At 43.0% G+C, this 16,234-nt stretch overlaps 1 protein-coding gene across 1 annotated transcript in view; it reads right to left on the bottom strand.

The window, feature by feature from the left end:
* Positions 1-16,234, bottom strand: part of VWF (von Willebrand factor) — a 109,654-nt gene that overhangs the window by 92,147 nt on the left and 1,273 nt on the right. The window contains 7 exon segments of the mRNA XM_050324531.1: positions 187-309; positions 2,337-2,550; positions 7,509-7,633; positions 13,857-14,065; positions 14,169-14,271; positions 15,167-15,325; positions 15,891-15,945. Of these exon segments, the coding sequence (XP_050180488.1) occupies positions 187-309; positions 2,337-2,550; positions 7,509-7,633; positions 13,857-14,065; positions 14,169-14,271; positions 15,167-15,325; positions 15,891-15,945 (988 nt within the window).

Raw genomic sequence — 16,234 nt, 5'->3', positions numbered from 1 at the left:
GCCCTTTCATGGAGTGAGCATACAGGCATCACAGAAACTGGTTTTATTCTGGGGCTTGGGCCCAGAAAGAAAGAAGTGTTTCTGATTTAAGAAAATTTAAGGGAAGACACAGCTCTCCTTCTTCTAATAAAATAGGTAGCATGACTGCCAAATGTTTCTCTGTAAATAACCCAGTAAAAAAATTACCAGGGCAGCTGCAGCCATCAACACATTGTCCATGACACACTTCATTGATATTCAGGCTCTGGCAGGTTTTGGTACATGGGGACACACATTCCTTATACTCCATGCCAACTGGACATCTTGGCCCTGGGAAAAAAAAAAAAAAAAAAGAAAAAGAAATTAGAAATGCAAATTCCTTAATAAATCTTAAATAAATAAATCTCTTAATTATCAAAAGCTGAGGCACAGGAACACTAAAAAGGTCATGTCCTCTTCCAATCACTGATTTCTTTTTCAGAAGCAGGACCTTTAGGAAACATTTGACTTTCAGTTTGCTGCAGCACCATTATATGTCAGCTAGTGTAGCAGATACACAGAGATTAATTTGTTTTCTAATAAATTGAGTCTCAATAGCTACACCCAAGTGCATTAAGAACAATCAAACAATGGGGAGAGGTTTTGCAATAATATCTACCTAAGTCACTTGGACAGACAGTGTGTTCTGTACCTTTAAGCTATGCAGTTTGTGAAATTATGCCCTTTGGTAAGACTCCTTCTTCCAGAGAACTGCCAGCACAGGGTAACCCCCCTGCCATGGCACCCTCGCTGCTGTCAGGCCCTTAGACAAGCACACACTACAGCCATTCCTTCATTTCCATGCAGAGGCATTCCACACCCTTCAACACTGCGTGGGAATGGGCAATTCCCCGAGTGGGAAGAGGAGATGAGAGCCTGCCCTTTGCCATGAAATCCTCCATTGAAGGAGGTGGGAGGGGAATGGAGGAGCTGCCTTGCCCTTGGTGCCCTGGGCTTGTGCACCAGCTCACACTCACACGGTGTGCCCACAACTAGAGCCCTTCCCCTGCCTCCAACGTAACATCTTCATCGCCTCCTGAGACAGCACCACAGCACAGATGAAGGGGGATGGAAAATTAAGCTCCTGATGTGGCAGCAGGCCACTTCTCTTTGTCCTGACTCCTTAAAAAAAAACATGGCTTGTGAAATCAAGGGTTAGAAATGAGCTCTAGAGCTCCTGGGATCAGAGAAAAGTTCATTTCACTTGTGGCTTTAGTCAGACTCACAAACAGCCCCAGCAAAAATGGGTTCTCTGGATCGCACCCTGAGCCAGGATTTGAGCCTTCAGCAGATCCCTTTTATGTCCCAGTGGAAAGGTAACCAAGTACTGCTAGAACTCAGGTTCTCCCTCGTGTGCATTCTCTCTCCCTGGTGTACAATCTCTCCAGCAAATGGTTGGCAGTATCTTCCTGCCCTGGCCATCATCTGAAGGCACAGTGGTGGCCAGTAGCACAATGCCTTTACCAGAGAAAAGAGTGTTCTCAGTACAAATGAGTCAGCTATTCCACAGAATCAATTTACATAAACATCCTGAGAAAACTGGGGCTTTTGTGTAATGAAAAGCTATGAGAAAAATGTCTGAGAACATGATAGTAGAGAATGGTTTTTTTTAATTTGTTTTTTTAATTTTTTTTATGCTTGTATTAAACCAGGGTTCTCCAGTGGGGGCATATGTGCATATCAGAGCAAGCGCAAACATGACCTTCCCTCTATTCCCAGTCAGTCTGTGCACTTCCCTGTTGCAAAATCTCAGCAGAGATGCAATCAGCACCTCTGACGTCAGCAGAACTGGGCTAATAAAGGCAGCAGCTCAAGATGCAATCAGGATCCCTAACCCAGACAAAAACTGGCTTAGAAAAGGCAGCATCCCAATTTCAGTGTAATTGGTTGAAGCAAATAAAAGGTGAAACAACTATTTTTATGGAAAAAAATGTTAGAGAGCTTTTCACTAGGATGCTGACTTACAGGTGCCTGTTGAACAATGTCACACATTTGAATCATAGGTGAAACAGCTCCCAAACATCCCAGCCTGCACCCTTTGTGCACCAAATAAGTCATCATAGAACTTGTATACCAAGGTGGCACATGTAACAGCTCAGGATCTTCCTCACAGAGGATTCAAACAACCCTGCCTCAGGGATAAAAAACTTCTAGAACAAAGGTGGGTGATGGAGAGCTGAAAGAGCCCTTCCGATTTTAACCTGCCGAGCCTGAACCTAAAAAAAGCACTGATTGCTTTTAGCTGCAGAACAGAAATCTGCAAGACAGGCACGACCTTGTTTAGGATAAAGAGACCAGGAGTAATCCTGGCAGCTTACTGCACGAGCTCTCCTGGGGCCAGCCATCCAGAACGACTCCTCGGTGGGCGCAGCTCCGGGCGTATTCCAGGAGTGCCGGGCAGTGACAGTCCACGTGGCTGCAGGCACAGATGTCCCTCTCGCACACACCGATGTAGGGCTCTGGATCCACTCGGTGGTGGCACCGGGAGAAGGTGGAAGATGTCCTCAGCAGCTGGCAGGCCTCCATGATGCCCTGCACAAGAATTGAGGAGCAAAGGTAAAAAAAAAATAAAAAAATAAAGAGAAAGAAAAGAGACAAAATTACTATAATCTTAGGAAGGAGGGAGAAAACCCAACTTTTCCAAATGTGCTGTTGTTAAACAGCATCACAGTTATTATTTAACACCACCATGCAGGAAGGAACAATGATTAATATCCATTCCTTCACCGCATCCACATACACACAGAGGTACATTAATACACTGATTATTATAGAATAGGGTGTCACATGAGGGGGTTTTTCACACAGAAACATGTCAGTCAGCCAGCAAATGGATGGAAGCATTCTACTTCCTTCAATCACAGAGCTCACAGAATGTTCTGAGCTGGAAGGGACCCACAAGGATCACCACGTCCAACTCAAGTGAATGGACCAAACCCACAACCTTGGCTTTATTGGCAACACACTTTAACCAGCTGAGCTAATCTCAGGGCCTCCTTCCCACCCAGCAAAGAACCAGATGGTGTCTGGTTTCCCAGGAAAAGAGGAGCCTAGGACTGAGGCACGTAGGAAGAAAAATTACCTGGTCATCCTTTGAATAACGAGGGAACAGAGTAAGTTTTAGAGTGAGAGATTGAGCCTGAAATCCCAGGAATGAAGTGAGTTTCCCACTTCTGGTCACACCTGCCTGTTGCTCCTGCTGGCTCAGATAAATAGCAGAAAAATAACTCAGGGAAGAAAAGGAACTTTTTCCTGCTCTTCTGGTGAGTTAAATCAGCATGTTGACAGCAAGAGTGAGGGGGGGAGAGGATGTCAACACCTCTCTTTTCAGACAGCAGCAACCTAAGAGGAAACTTAGCTGTATGTGGAAAAAACAAAACAAAAAAAACCAAAACAAACCAACAAACAAAAAAAAAACCCCACCACAAAACAAAAACCAAAACAACAACAACAAAAACACTAAGGAAAACTTAATGCATGACTAAGTTTTCCATGGGAGGTTCCTAAATAGATTCTTACGTGCACATTATGTCACATTCAATAACTCTGAGGTCCTCAATGTAATTTTCTGAAAGGATGGCACTGAGTTTAGGTAAGTGGGAAAATTATTTCCTGATACAACCCTGGCACTGAGAGTTGAAGCATAGCTTGCTTTCTCATTTCTGGGAGATGAAAAATCCCACAGAGCTGAGCAGTCAGTAGAAATGTCGAGATCTTCTCTGAATGGCAGCTGTTATACCTGTATAGGAAAACTGCTGAATAGAAAATACTTATTTTGCTAAAGGGTGCTTTGTTCAGGTGATCAGCTCAAGCTCGTACATGTCTGAACCAGGACAGAATTTCTTGCTTATGAAAACAAACCAACCAGAAATGCCTGGTCCATTCTGAGTTTACCAAAGGGCTCAGTGAACAGCACAGAGGTTTTGAGCTTCCTGAGAACGGTCTCAGGGAACTTAAAACGATGCTAACTGAGAGCTGAACATGGTGGGCCCTCAGAAAACCACTGGAATAATTCTGATGCTCAGGTAGCAGCCACCATGCTGAATAAGAAGGGGAAAAAAATACAAGGGAGGGAACAGGAGCTACATAAATGGTGGTTGGTGCTGCTCCAAGGCTACACAGAAGCACAAGAAAGCTGAAAAAGTGCCCTGAGGGTGGAAGTAACAACAACAGAGGCAGCCAAAAAAGCTATTAAAGCAGTGCTTCGAGATGGAACTGATAAAACCAAAGGTGAGCTCAGCCATTCCGAGGATGAGCAGCACAGCAGCTCCTGGATCAAAGCCTTGATCCAGACAGTATCATGTGCACCAGAAAACCAGGACCTGCCACAAGCCCATGTAGGGGCTGTGCTAATAAAATTTCTTAACAAGGAACTTGTTAAAAAGTTAATACAGCTGTTATGTTCCAGTACAACTCAGACTGTATGTTCCACTAAAAGGAAAACCAGTAGAAACAATTTTTATGACCGTGGTTGTTACGCAACAGTAAATTTTAAGATGTGAAAGCAACTTAAAAAAAAAAATAAATAAAGCAGATTACACACATACAAAAAATTAAATCGTTTTTCTTTTCCTATAGTTCTCTTTGGTCTTGGACCTGTTCAGTAATAGCATAGCTAAAGGTTGAGCTCGAGTGGATTGTCAAGGAGACAAGTGATATGTGTTAAAGAGCGACAAAAAGTCCCCTTTTTCTCCCCCATGTAAAGGTTTTCTGTGCCATTCAAATTTCTTCAGATTTTCCAGTGCCTTTATAGAAGAAATTAGAGGTGGAGTTTTCCCATCCCTTAGACACATCTCCAACTATTGTGATGAATTAATGGACATAAGCTGAAATATCACAGAATCACACAACAGCCTGAGTTGGAAGGGCCCCATAAGGAGCATTCAAGTCCAGCTCCTGGCCCTGCACAGGACACCCCAACAATCCCACCCTGTGCCTGAGAGCCTTGTCCAAATGCTCTCTGAGCTCTGGCAGCCTTGGGGCTGTGACCACTGCCCTGGGGAGCCTGTTCCAAAACCAGTAAATCCAAGGAGATACAAAACAAAACAAATTCACTCATGAGGGTGGTCAGAGACTGGAACAAGTGTTCAGAGAGGCTGTGGAACCACCACAGATAGCAGAAAGGTGAGTGACAAGGACCTGGGTAGCCTGACCTAGGATGGCCTTGCTGCAAGCAGGGAATTGGACTCAGTGACCTCTAATGGTCCCTTGAAAATGAAACCATTCTGCAAGTTCTTTTTATTTTCTCTCCCTTTCTTTAAAACTCAGTGGTTGGGCTGAATTAAGAGAGGTCTTAGTTCAGGAGACAGTGTGATGTGCTGAGCATCAGATCTGGGCAGCCTCATCCACTGCTCTAACATTCCTTCTCATGGAGCAACAGCTCCAGAAGCTGCTCCACACAAATATTTAAACCCAACAGACCAGGGAGTGGAGCCTCAGGCTGAAACAGTGCTTAGAGTAAAGCTGTCTGTAAGATTAAAACTGGAAGAACTGACTGCAGTATCCAAAGTACAGGTGAAAGTCATAAAACTTCTCCCTCCACTTCTGTACGAGTTCTATTTTAAATGTTTCTTTAAATGGATCAGCAGCATCCTGGTCCTGACAACCCCTGGTGACCACAAACTTGCTGACCTCCCTTATTGCCCAGTCCCTCCACACAGAGCTGGAGGTGGAATTTTGTACATTCTTCCCATTGCTGTGGCATTGCCTTCTGCTGCTGCATGGACTGTATTTGTCTGTTGCTTAACAAATGCCATTTAAAGAGATATAACCTAAAAAGTAACAGTAGAAATCAGACCCTCCCCTCTCATTCCCTTTAATTTAAGCCCTAAGGAATACAGAGGCACAGAATTCCTCCAGGCCATTCAGGAAGGAATGCTATTTCTTTATTGCACATGGAAGTATTCCATGGGATAACGAGCTGGACTGTTTCTTACCAATCACAGCAAAAACTGAACTTCAGGAAAAGCAGAAACTACTTGAATTTCACTTTCAATCATTTTCACATCTAACGTTTTATAGGTATAATTTCCTAATAAGAAAGAAAAAAAGGAAATAATACAGTGAATACAGTGAAGTCTGGCCTGCACATACCATTTCTATTAGTTGTAAAATCTAGAATATAAAAGTAACACATAAGAATGCATAAATCAATTCCAATGCTTTAGAAGATAAATATTTGTGTTTTCAAGGCTGCCTCATTACTACAGTTTTCCACACCACTGTTTTATACCTCAACATCCACATCACTCATGGTGTTTGTCACCTGAGAGCTTATGAGGTTGCAGTACCTCACTGAGCAGGCAGCCTAAATCAGCACAAGCAAGTGGTGAGAAAATGGATCAGACAGTGCAGTGAAGCCCCTTTCTAGTAACTAGACAGCAGTTGCTGAGGGCAGGGTGTAATGGGAAGGCAGTACCTTACTTCCCCCTTCTAAAATAGAATCAGAGTGGTTTGGGTTGGAAGGGACCTCGAAGATCATCTCATTGCAACCCCCCTGCCATGGGCAGGGACACCTTCCACCAGCCCAGGTTGCTCAGATCCCCATCCAACCTGGCCTGGGACACTGCCAGGGATGGGGTATTTACAGTTTCTCTGGGCAACAAAGGTCTCACTGTTCTCATGGAGAAGAACTTCCTCCCAATATCCAAAATAAACCTACTCTCTGCCAGCTTGAAGCCATTCCCCCTTGGCTTGTCCCTACAGTTCCCAACGAAAGAAATCAGAAACCATCTCTCCAGGGATGCTGTTGGACTGGGAAGGGGGACAGGGTGGCTGGCAGAGAGGGCAAAGGGAAACACAGACCTCCCAGCATGGGGGTCACAGGGGTGGGAGGAGTGCTCTGAACCTGAGCTGTTGTTTTCCTCACCTAACAGCTGATGGTCTGCCAGGGAGGGAGTGGAGGCTGGGAGACAGAGGAGATTTACATTCCTGGAGCTGAAGCAAGCAAACAAAGCACACCATTAAAAAGCCCTACATTCTTCAGCAGGCACTTGTTTGGTCAGACTTCTATTAATAGCTCTGGGTTTATTCTTGCACAGGGAATAAATTAAAGCAATGTTAAATGTGTGAACTCACACGAGACAGAATATAACTTCATTCACCTTGCAGGAAAGCAAACTTTATCCACAAAGCATCAATATTTAACATGATCTATAGAAAACCCACATAAGTTGTAGTCGACCCATCAGACTGGATTTCACCCTGAAGGCCACTCCCCAGCCTCAGCTGCAATACTGACATTTTCTAAACATTAAACTTGCCTGAATAGACCAAATTCCTGCATCCACAACCAGCCACAAGAACTAGTCGTGCTCTAGAGCTATAAATAACCAGGTTTAAAGAACCATGGAATGGTTTGGGTTGGAAAGGGCCTTAAAGATCATCTTGTTTCAATCCTCTGCCATGGGCAGGGACACCTTCCACTAGCCCAGGTTGCTCAGAGAGCAGGTAGGGGAGGACACACCAGAATGGCATCTCGCAGCACCAACCTTCTCTGCAATGTCAGATGAAATGTTGCAGGTGTTGCTTGGAGTCTGCACCCTCTTGCAGCGCTTGTTTTCGCTGTGCAAAGCCCAGGAGTTGGCAAAATCATAACTGTTCCCCACCAGGGTCCCTGGGAATGAAAAAAGAGGAGAGGCAAATGGCTGGTGAGGGGTTTCAGCAACGAGTGGGCAGTACTGGCTATTCTCAAGGTGACAGTCTGCTGGAAGCTGTCTTTAAAGATAAAAACTGTCATGTCCAATGGATTCCTATTCCAAAAAGATGGACTGCAGGAAAAGCTGCCATCAGTGATCTGGACTGACTCCTGCAGAGGACATCCCTGAGCTCAAGGACACACCAAAGCCTGCAGAAGGCAGCTCCCAGCACCTCTCACACCTGCACAAACGTGGTAGAGTTACTGCTGGTAAGCTGTGATCTGCAGAATCCAAAACACTCCTACTATTTAGAAATTGGCAATAAAGCACAAGATACACAAGAGGGGCAAACAAAATGCAGCTGTTTTCCCTATCCAAGCACCAGCATTCCTGATCCCAGCTAGCCTGGGTTTTTCTCCTATCCAAAACCAAATCACATGTTTTAAGAAACTGAACATACACCATCATGGTCTGAGTCCATCATCTGTGATGATGATGATACATCTTGCTGTGTAAGATTTGCATCCACTTTTCAAAAGCCACCTCCCTGCTCCTCTTGACCCATCCTCCTGAGAACAGGGATCCTCCCAGAAGGAGAATGCTCCCTCCACCCCCTGTTCCCTTCCATGACCTGGCTCATCTGAGGACTGACTACCTCTGCTTCCTTCCGTGGGTTCCGGCTACAAAACAGTTCAATTCATGAGTCTCAGTTCCCTAAAGTTGCTTTTTAAAACCCTGCTGTGTTGCATGTGAGAATATCAATTGCCACTGTTAACACACTCCCAAAACCCTTATGCAGAGAACTGTTGAAAAACAATCCTGTTTCTATTTGAAAAAAAAAAAAAACAAAACAAAACAAACAAAACCCAAAACCCAAACCAAACAAACAAAAACTAGAAATTAGGGGCTTATAAAGCTAGCATGAGCCAGGCCCACAGCAGATGGCAGAGCAGGAAGACTCAGAGGAAAGGATGGCAGGGAAAGGTGGCAAGAGGTGTGAAATTTTCACCTCCACAGCCAGGGCTTGCACAGGAGAGGAAATGCAGCAATAAGTGGAACACAACCCTTCAGCTTAGCACAAATTGGACATTAGAGCAACAGTGGAATCCAGCCTGAGGAGAAGCAAGGTGCCAAATTAAATGTAGCCCCTTCTGTTTGCAGTAATGCAGTCTTCCAGGTAGGTAACAGGAGCTGGGCTCTGCTCCAAAGCAATATTCCTCTGGCCCTGAATGCACATCCATGCCAGGCTTCCTGCTGGCAGGGACCCATGGATGCTCATTCATACACAAGTTAAATTTTGAAGGCTGGTCCAGAAATGCTGGTCACTCATTTTTCCAATTCTCCCCCTCCAAGAGATTTTTTTTTTTCCTTCTATGGTACTTGTAAATTTGTACCTCTTACACAACTCTTTTACACAATATTTCCATGTTACTAGTTTAGTTCTGCTGCTGCATTCTATGATTAATACTTTCAAGTAAGTGAAATGCTCTGATCTAGCTGAGAAGTTGGACTTGATGATCTCGGGGGTCTTTTCCAACCTAAATGATTCTGTAAATTCTTTACAAAATAAACCATCTCAAACCTTGTTTGGGTTTTTTTTTTAGAACCTGCTTTTCAAACCCTCATGTTACCAGCATCTGACTGTCTACTGGCAGACCGTGGAAATGTGAAAAGCAGCTGGACATGAAGGTTTCTCTGATCACCAGAAGACCTCCAATATGAAATTCTGAAGCGACTTGGGCCGCTGAGCTGCTTAACCCACAGGCATCATGGAATAAGTGATTTCTGCAGAGGTCCCTTTTGCAATCTGAAGCTGGGGTGCTGCTTGTTTACTTTGAGACCCATGGCCAGGCAAGGCAAAGCATTAACAACAACAACCACCCCGTGCTCAAGGCACCCAGTGGGATGCAGCAACCCTGACCTCCTCCAGATTTTCCATAGGCCCATCAGATAACTCTCCCAGGGTCTGTTAACTCATCTGTAAAATATATGCAAGAATTCGCTCAAGACACTACAGTCCTATGAGTTTTAATTGGTAAACAGAGCCTTAGTTGGTAAAAAAATCAACTTCCACATGTTGGTTATTTACCAAGCAGTGAGGGAAGTTTTGTTTGTTAGGGTGGGGGTTTTTGTTTGGTGGGTTTTGGATGTTTTTTGGTGTTTTTTGTTTGTTTCGGTTTTGTTGTTTGTTTGTTTTTAACACAATTTTACATGGTTTAGTACATAGTTCCAGAATAGCAAAACTATTGGCAAGGTTGACCAAGAACTGACCCATAGTTTGTGCCAAATGAATGACATGGAATAGTTAAGTCATGGGCTATAGAGTCTTTCCTGCCCTCTCCAGATCAATGAACATAAAATTAATAATATTGAACATGAGAGGGATGAATTCATCCCCCAAACTCTACAGCCTAGTGCTGAAGGCACTTTCCTCACAACAGAAATGTCTGACCTCGATTCCAGACCCGGAATAAAGACAAGTGGGATATGAATGCAGGTTTTTGGCATCTCAGCTCAAGTCCTATTACAAAGACAGGTGCAACGTAAGTCATCTTCACCTGTACCATTTGTAAGTGACAGCTTCATTCCCTTTGCTCCCAAATGAAAACTCAGGAAAGAAAAATGAGATTACTGAGTCGGGCCAAACAAAAACTTTAAACTTGCTTAAAATAGAATTACTGATATTGTTTAAAATGCCAAGGAATTCGCATTTCAGAATGACCAAAACTTTAATTTACTTTCCTAGGAAAAAAAAACAAACAATAAAATATTTATTAGCTGCACTGCTATCACTGTGAGTTCGGAATGTGCTTTAAAAGCTTCTGATGCCAGGTACCACACACAGAGGAGCTGCATCTTCAGTCACATGCATCTATACTACTTCTGGAATTAAATCATTATCTGAAATACCAGATTTTTCCTTGCAGATACTGTCTGCTTCTACTTGTTTAACCTATGTTCCCACTCCTGCGAACAGATATATGCATCATATATCCTGTATTTCAGCAGCTTAAAGGCTGGGATATGTTGCTGACAGCTGCAGCAGGCTCAGAATATCAAGACTTTATCCAAAATTCTCCAGGGGTATTGTTTTATCATCAATGTCTTTGTAATTTGGAGACAGATTCCCAGAAACATGCCTCCTGCCAGAGCCAAGAAAAGCATAATGGGATGCTGGATTAATTTAGGTTGGGATATTTTTTAATGCCATTATGCTAAGCGTGTGTAACATGGACAAATAAAAAAATGACGGATTAACATCCCTGTGTTGGACTTGAATGATCTCTTCAGCACCAAGTAGAGTTCATTGATGACCTGGACATCCAAGCACAGATCACAGCAACATCACAAACCTCTAGGCTGCCTGATTTCCTTGTACAATGAATATTAGCTCTCCCAGCTGCTTGTGTGGCAACAAACAACCAAACAAAAACCCCTACAAAGCTTCCGAGACCTTTCTTTTTATATTTTAGTTACGCCTAAAGTGTGAGAGCGAACCCTCAAGGGGCTTGTTTTTGCTGCCACATCCAATAGACAAACAACAACGTAATCCATCTTTGTTTGTAAGTCTAGACAGGACATGAGCACTTCTCCACAGGATGAACTATTGTAGTAGCCATGTCGATGGGTAGATCACAAAGCATCAGTATAAATAGAACATGAGTAGAAATCTATCAAAAGGGGAAAAAAAAAGGCAATTGCACACTGTTTACTAAGTTTTAATCACCCTTCTCTTTGGGCCTCCTCTCTTTATTTGCTGTAAATGGTATTATCCAGTCATACAGCAGGTGCTTTGCCTCTTATTTCACCACCACCCTAAAAACAATCTAAATACCAACAATTAATCAAGTCCTATATCACTCTCTCAGGGACAAAGCAAACTAACTCCGTGTTATTAAATCACAACAGTTTGTTTCCCTAAAATATGGAGAAAACATTTTCATTTGTTTTCAACATAAACATTGCCTTTTTTTTTTTTTTGAAACCATGACAAAACATGGGATGAAAGACAACATTTTTGGGTTAGATTCTACCCATAACAACTCTGACTTCTGCACAAATTCGGATTCTGGTCCTCTGGTGCTATAAAGAAGCCCTGGAAATGGATCATCACATCATGTGAGTTTACTCCTATGCAGACAAAGATGATAGAGAAGAACCATCTGAGCTACAGACTGTGAGAGACACAAGAAGATAACATTTTGGCTGCAGACCTTTCCATCACAGTGGTTCTCGCAGGCAAGGACTGTCAGTAACCAGACAAGCACCATTTCAGTGTAAATTAACACAGCTTGAAGGCCAGGACAGCCTGAGGTGCCTGCCCAGCCTTTAAAACACCAGGAGGAAGGTTTCACACATCTCAGACCTTAATGCATTTTTTTATCAAATCCACCTTAGAAAGCTTTCTAATAATGGATTAGAACTGAGGCCCCAATCTGATAAATTCCAGATTTTACCAGGGAGCAATGGAGCACATCAACAGGACAGTTCAGTCTGCTGGTAACCTAAAGGTAACCCTTCAGTGCCCTTGGATCACCAAGTCATCACACCAAGCTCACATCCTGGGATGGGCTGGCCTTTATGAGATCTAATGATGCTGAAAGGAGAGCAAATAAAAGCTGCAGTGAAAAGAGAAGGGTAAACTTCTTCATAGGCTACCAGTAGGCTGCCTGCTCTTTTCATTTAAAGAGTATTACCTCTCCCAGCTGCTTGTGTTGTCCCTCACCTGGAAGTTAGCTTCAATAGTTGTGGTTTGTTTTTTTTTTAAAGAAGTGATCTGAATTATTCAAAAGCTGATTTTACTTGGAGCAAGTTAAGAATCGCTGCAATGAACCAGCAGAGCTGCCACAGAGACAGACAGAGCGTGGGTGGAGTGACATCCCTCACTGATACAACAAATTCAAACATAACCCATCCTAATTCCTTCTAAATTGGTTTAAATGAAGACTCTTGTATCAGAGTGAAAAACTGGCAGAATTGCTGACACACAATTGTGTTTTTCAGGCTACAAATCAGAGAAATGCAAATCCACACAGGATACTGTATGAGGAAAGCCCTGACTTCTGTAAGAGACACAGAAAACACAAGTTCTCTGTCACCTCCTCTATTATTTTTCACCTCCTCTAAGCAGTGACCTTGTCGTGGACTTCATTACACTCAGAAATCTGTGGCTGTGAAAGGACTGCTTTTGTTTTTTTTTAAGAGGGAGGATACAGCCTCCAGCATGTAAAACAAATACAGCATCAAACACATTTAAACAGGAGCAGCAGAGGGGCCCTCTGTTTTCTGTACACTGAAGCTATGCTCATGTATCCCAAGCATCAGTAAGACACATCTCTGGAGCACTGGTAGGCTCCTTTTCAAGTTGTTTTGTCTCCCTTTCTACTTTCTGAACCATTTATTTTTATTACATGTGAAGTATTACATTATCATTCTAAGTTACTAATGTATTAATTAACTTTCAACCTCTCCTTTTTGGGTAAGTGCTCAGAATTAAAAGACACTGAAATGCCACAAATAAAAATCAGTCATAGGACTTCCAAGTCATACTCAAGGCTTTTCAAAAACTCTTACTAGTCTTCACCCACACTGGCAGATTCCACATAAAGGTGTACTGAGCAGCAAAAGTCACTTCTCCTCAGGAATTGGTGTGATATCAGGTGCAGCTCCAATCCAACAGCCCTTATAGACAGGGCAATGTCATTAAAAGGTAACCAGCTCATAGAACAGCCCATGCCAAACCCAAGTACAGACCTGCCAGCAGCAGGGATTTAATCTCCTGCTGTTGCAACACTACCTATTCTTACTCCCACTTGTTTAACTCATGAAACATTAGAGGCTGAATCAATGTGAATGTCTTGCATTTATTTTACTGGGTCTTCTTCTGGTCAGCCTCCCCACATCCTACACTGCACATGGATTAACCTGGAGCTTTAGCTTGGTATTTTAAAGTTTCGAGGTTTCTAAATGTGCGAAGTTCAGGCATCTGGGCTTTACACAGGAATGAGATGTGACAGCACTTTCCTCTCAGGAGAAAGGGAGATGAAAGGACTTGGACAGCTTTTCAGCACACCAAGGTGAGGCACCTGACAGGTTCTGCAGAAGCATTTTGCTGGGATCAGCGAAATCTTTGTTGAATCACCCATCAGGAAAATCGTGCAGAGCATGCATTAAAATGCAATCAGTTAGTCCTGGTCTTACCTTCCTGAGTTCTGAAGTCATCTTCGAGGAATTTATTAAAATTGCCACACAACCCACAGGTCTTATTATAGTGCCTTTCTTGAAGGAGTATCTGGATGTTGCCACTGATATCAATCTTCACCACAAAGCCATGCTCATCACTGGATATTTTATGATAACCTGCCTCCTTCTCTATAAATATACCATTGGAGGCAAAAGGTATGGAAACCCTGGGAAAGAAAAACAGGAGATTCTCAGAATATCATACATACACACCAAAAAGAAAATAAATATCAGGTTGTTTTCTGCTGGAATGCCAGGTCCCACAGCTACCTTTTGTCTTCCTGCATCACGGCTCCATCGAAAGAGAAGCGAAGATTGAAATATTCCCCGAGGTACAGGGAGAAGCCAATTTTCTCCCCATTCTGGTAATCACCTGAGGAGATGAGAGGTAACCAAACACTGTTAGTTCTGGGAGTCAGGAGGACAAACTGTAAGGACACATCGCAGGGTTGGGAGCACATCTTCTAACATACAAAGAATTTGTACCAGGCTGTTCAAATTGAGGAAGAAAATTATTTAACCTGGTATACGGTTTCTTTTCAGAGCGATAGGATTGGTTTACTCCAATTTACTTGCAGTCACTAACAACTCATGTGAAACACTTAAAAACATGTTAAACTATGGCCAATGCAGAACAGTCATCAGTGAATATTAAAACATCTACCAAAGCAGATTGGTATGAAAGTAAAATACACTTTTGGTACACATATCATCAAGATAACTCTGCAAAGGCTCATGCTAATTCCAAGGTCTTCCATCCTGCAGGATGGGGTTTTTCTAACTGGGGTGATTTATCATCCAGATAAAATTAATTCTACAGGGTTGGATAGTTCCTATTCCCATACTTGGCTTCAACATCCACATTCCCCTGGAAAATTCAAAATTAAAAAAGGTCTTGTTTTCCCTCTTTAGAAGAGCCAGTAAGAAAATCTCTGTTTCTTAGCAGCTTACTTAGGTGTGAGCTACATTGCCAAGGGATAACAGAAGCCTCAAAAGTAATCCTGCTTTCTAAAACAAGCCCCCAAAAAACCAACACAACCCACAAAAAAAAAAAACCAAACAAAACACAAATAACACACACACAAACCAAAAACATCAAAAAAACCCCCACAAAAAACCAAACAAACAAAAAAACCCAACACCCCCCCAAAAAAAAACCAACCAGTAAAACCCCTCAGCCAAAATCCTTTCCATGCAGTGGTCCATCCTATCTGACAAAAGGCAACTACTTGGGTTTTTTTCAGTGATAGAAACCAGCTCAGACTCACCTAAGAGCATGAAGGAGTGCTTGTGACAGTCCCCAGCAAGGAGGTAGCTGCAGTCCCCAGCAAAATCGTAGAAAGAACCATCAAAGGTTTTGATGTGATCATTCCCAAAAAGGCTGCAACGGGAAGCTGATGGCTCCTGAGGCAAAGAGCCTGATAATCCTGGGGATCAAAACACAGCATGACATGGTATTTCGAACCATCATCTTGTAGGTCAGGAATTTACCTGCTGGAATTTATCCCCACTGATCATCTCATGTCCTGATAGCTTCTAGGCAGACTGTATGCCTGGCATGGCAGTCCGTGGGATCAAGAACAGACTTATTTTTATTATTACACACATTTGTGAAAAATGGCTTTTTTTATTTACTTCTACTGACCCAAACCTTGCAGTTTCAGCCCTGATCCTTTGAGGAATGCCACGTGTTCATTCATTCCTTGTTCTGCAGTCCCATTAAATTCTATGAGGCACTAGCAAAGCCCCAGAGTTTGCTCAGCCAAACATCACTGACTTCAGGGAATTTTTGGGACTCAACACCGTGCTTGTTTCAAGGCAAAGAGACAAAAGCAATATTTTTATCAATGTCTCCAGAACAATGAGAATAACCCCTGAGCCCACACTGCAGGACTGAATGGGCAAAAAGGGGGAAGGGGGGCAATACCTTACAGAACAAAGTGAAAATAAATTGTAGTCTCTAGACAGCAAAAAATAAACGTGTTTTCCTACCTGTGACTACAGTGGCCAGCAGTAGGCTTGTTTGCAGCACTGCCAAGAGGAGCATCTGTCAAATATCCAAGAGAGAGTTTAGAACATTCTTAGTTTAGGACGCACAGTCTGTTCCGTGACTGCTCACCACCTTCTATCCTCTCTTTACACAGTTATTTTCCAGGTTCTACAACATTTCAGGAAGCAACAATCCATGTAGACAGTAGTTCAGATACCCAGCCATCCTGCTTTAATTAACTGGGATATCTGGGAGGATAATTATTCTCTGCTCTGATTTTCACCTCTCGTTGCAGGAGAACAGGGAATCGCAAGCCAAAGCACACATGTACTCCAGTTTACCTCAG

The sequence above is a fragment of the Myiozetetes cayanensis genome, unplaced genomic scaffold, assembly GCF_022539395.1.
Source record: "Myiozetetes cayanensis isolate MyiCay16 unplaced genomic scaffold, myiCay2020 scf3, whole genome shotgun sequence".
Lineage (NCBI taxonomy): Eukaryota > Metazoa > Chordata > Aves > Passeriformes > Tyrannidae > Myiozetetes > Myiozetetes cayanensis.
The sequence above is the reverse complement of the archived record's forward strand: the minus strand, read 5'-3'. Positions and strand labels throughout refer to the sequence as shown.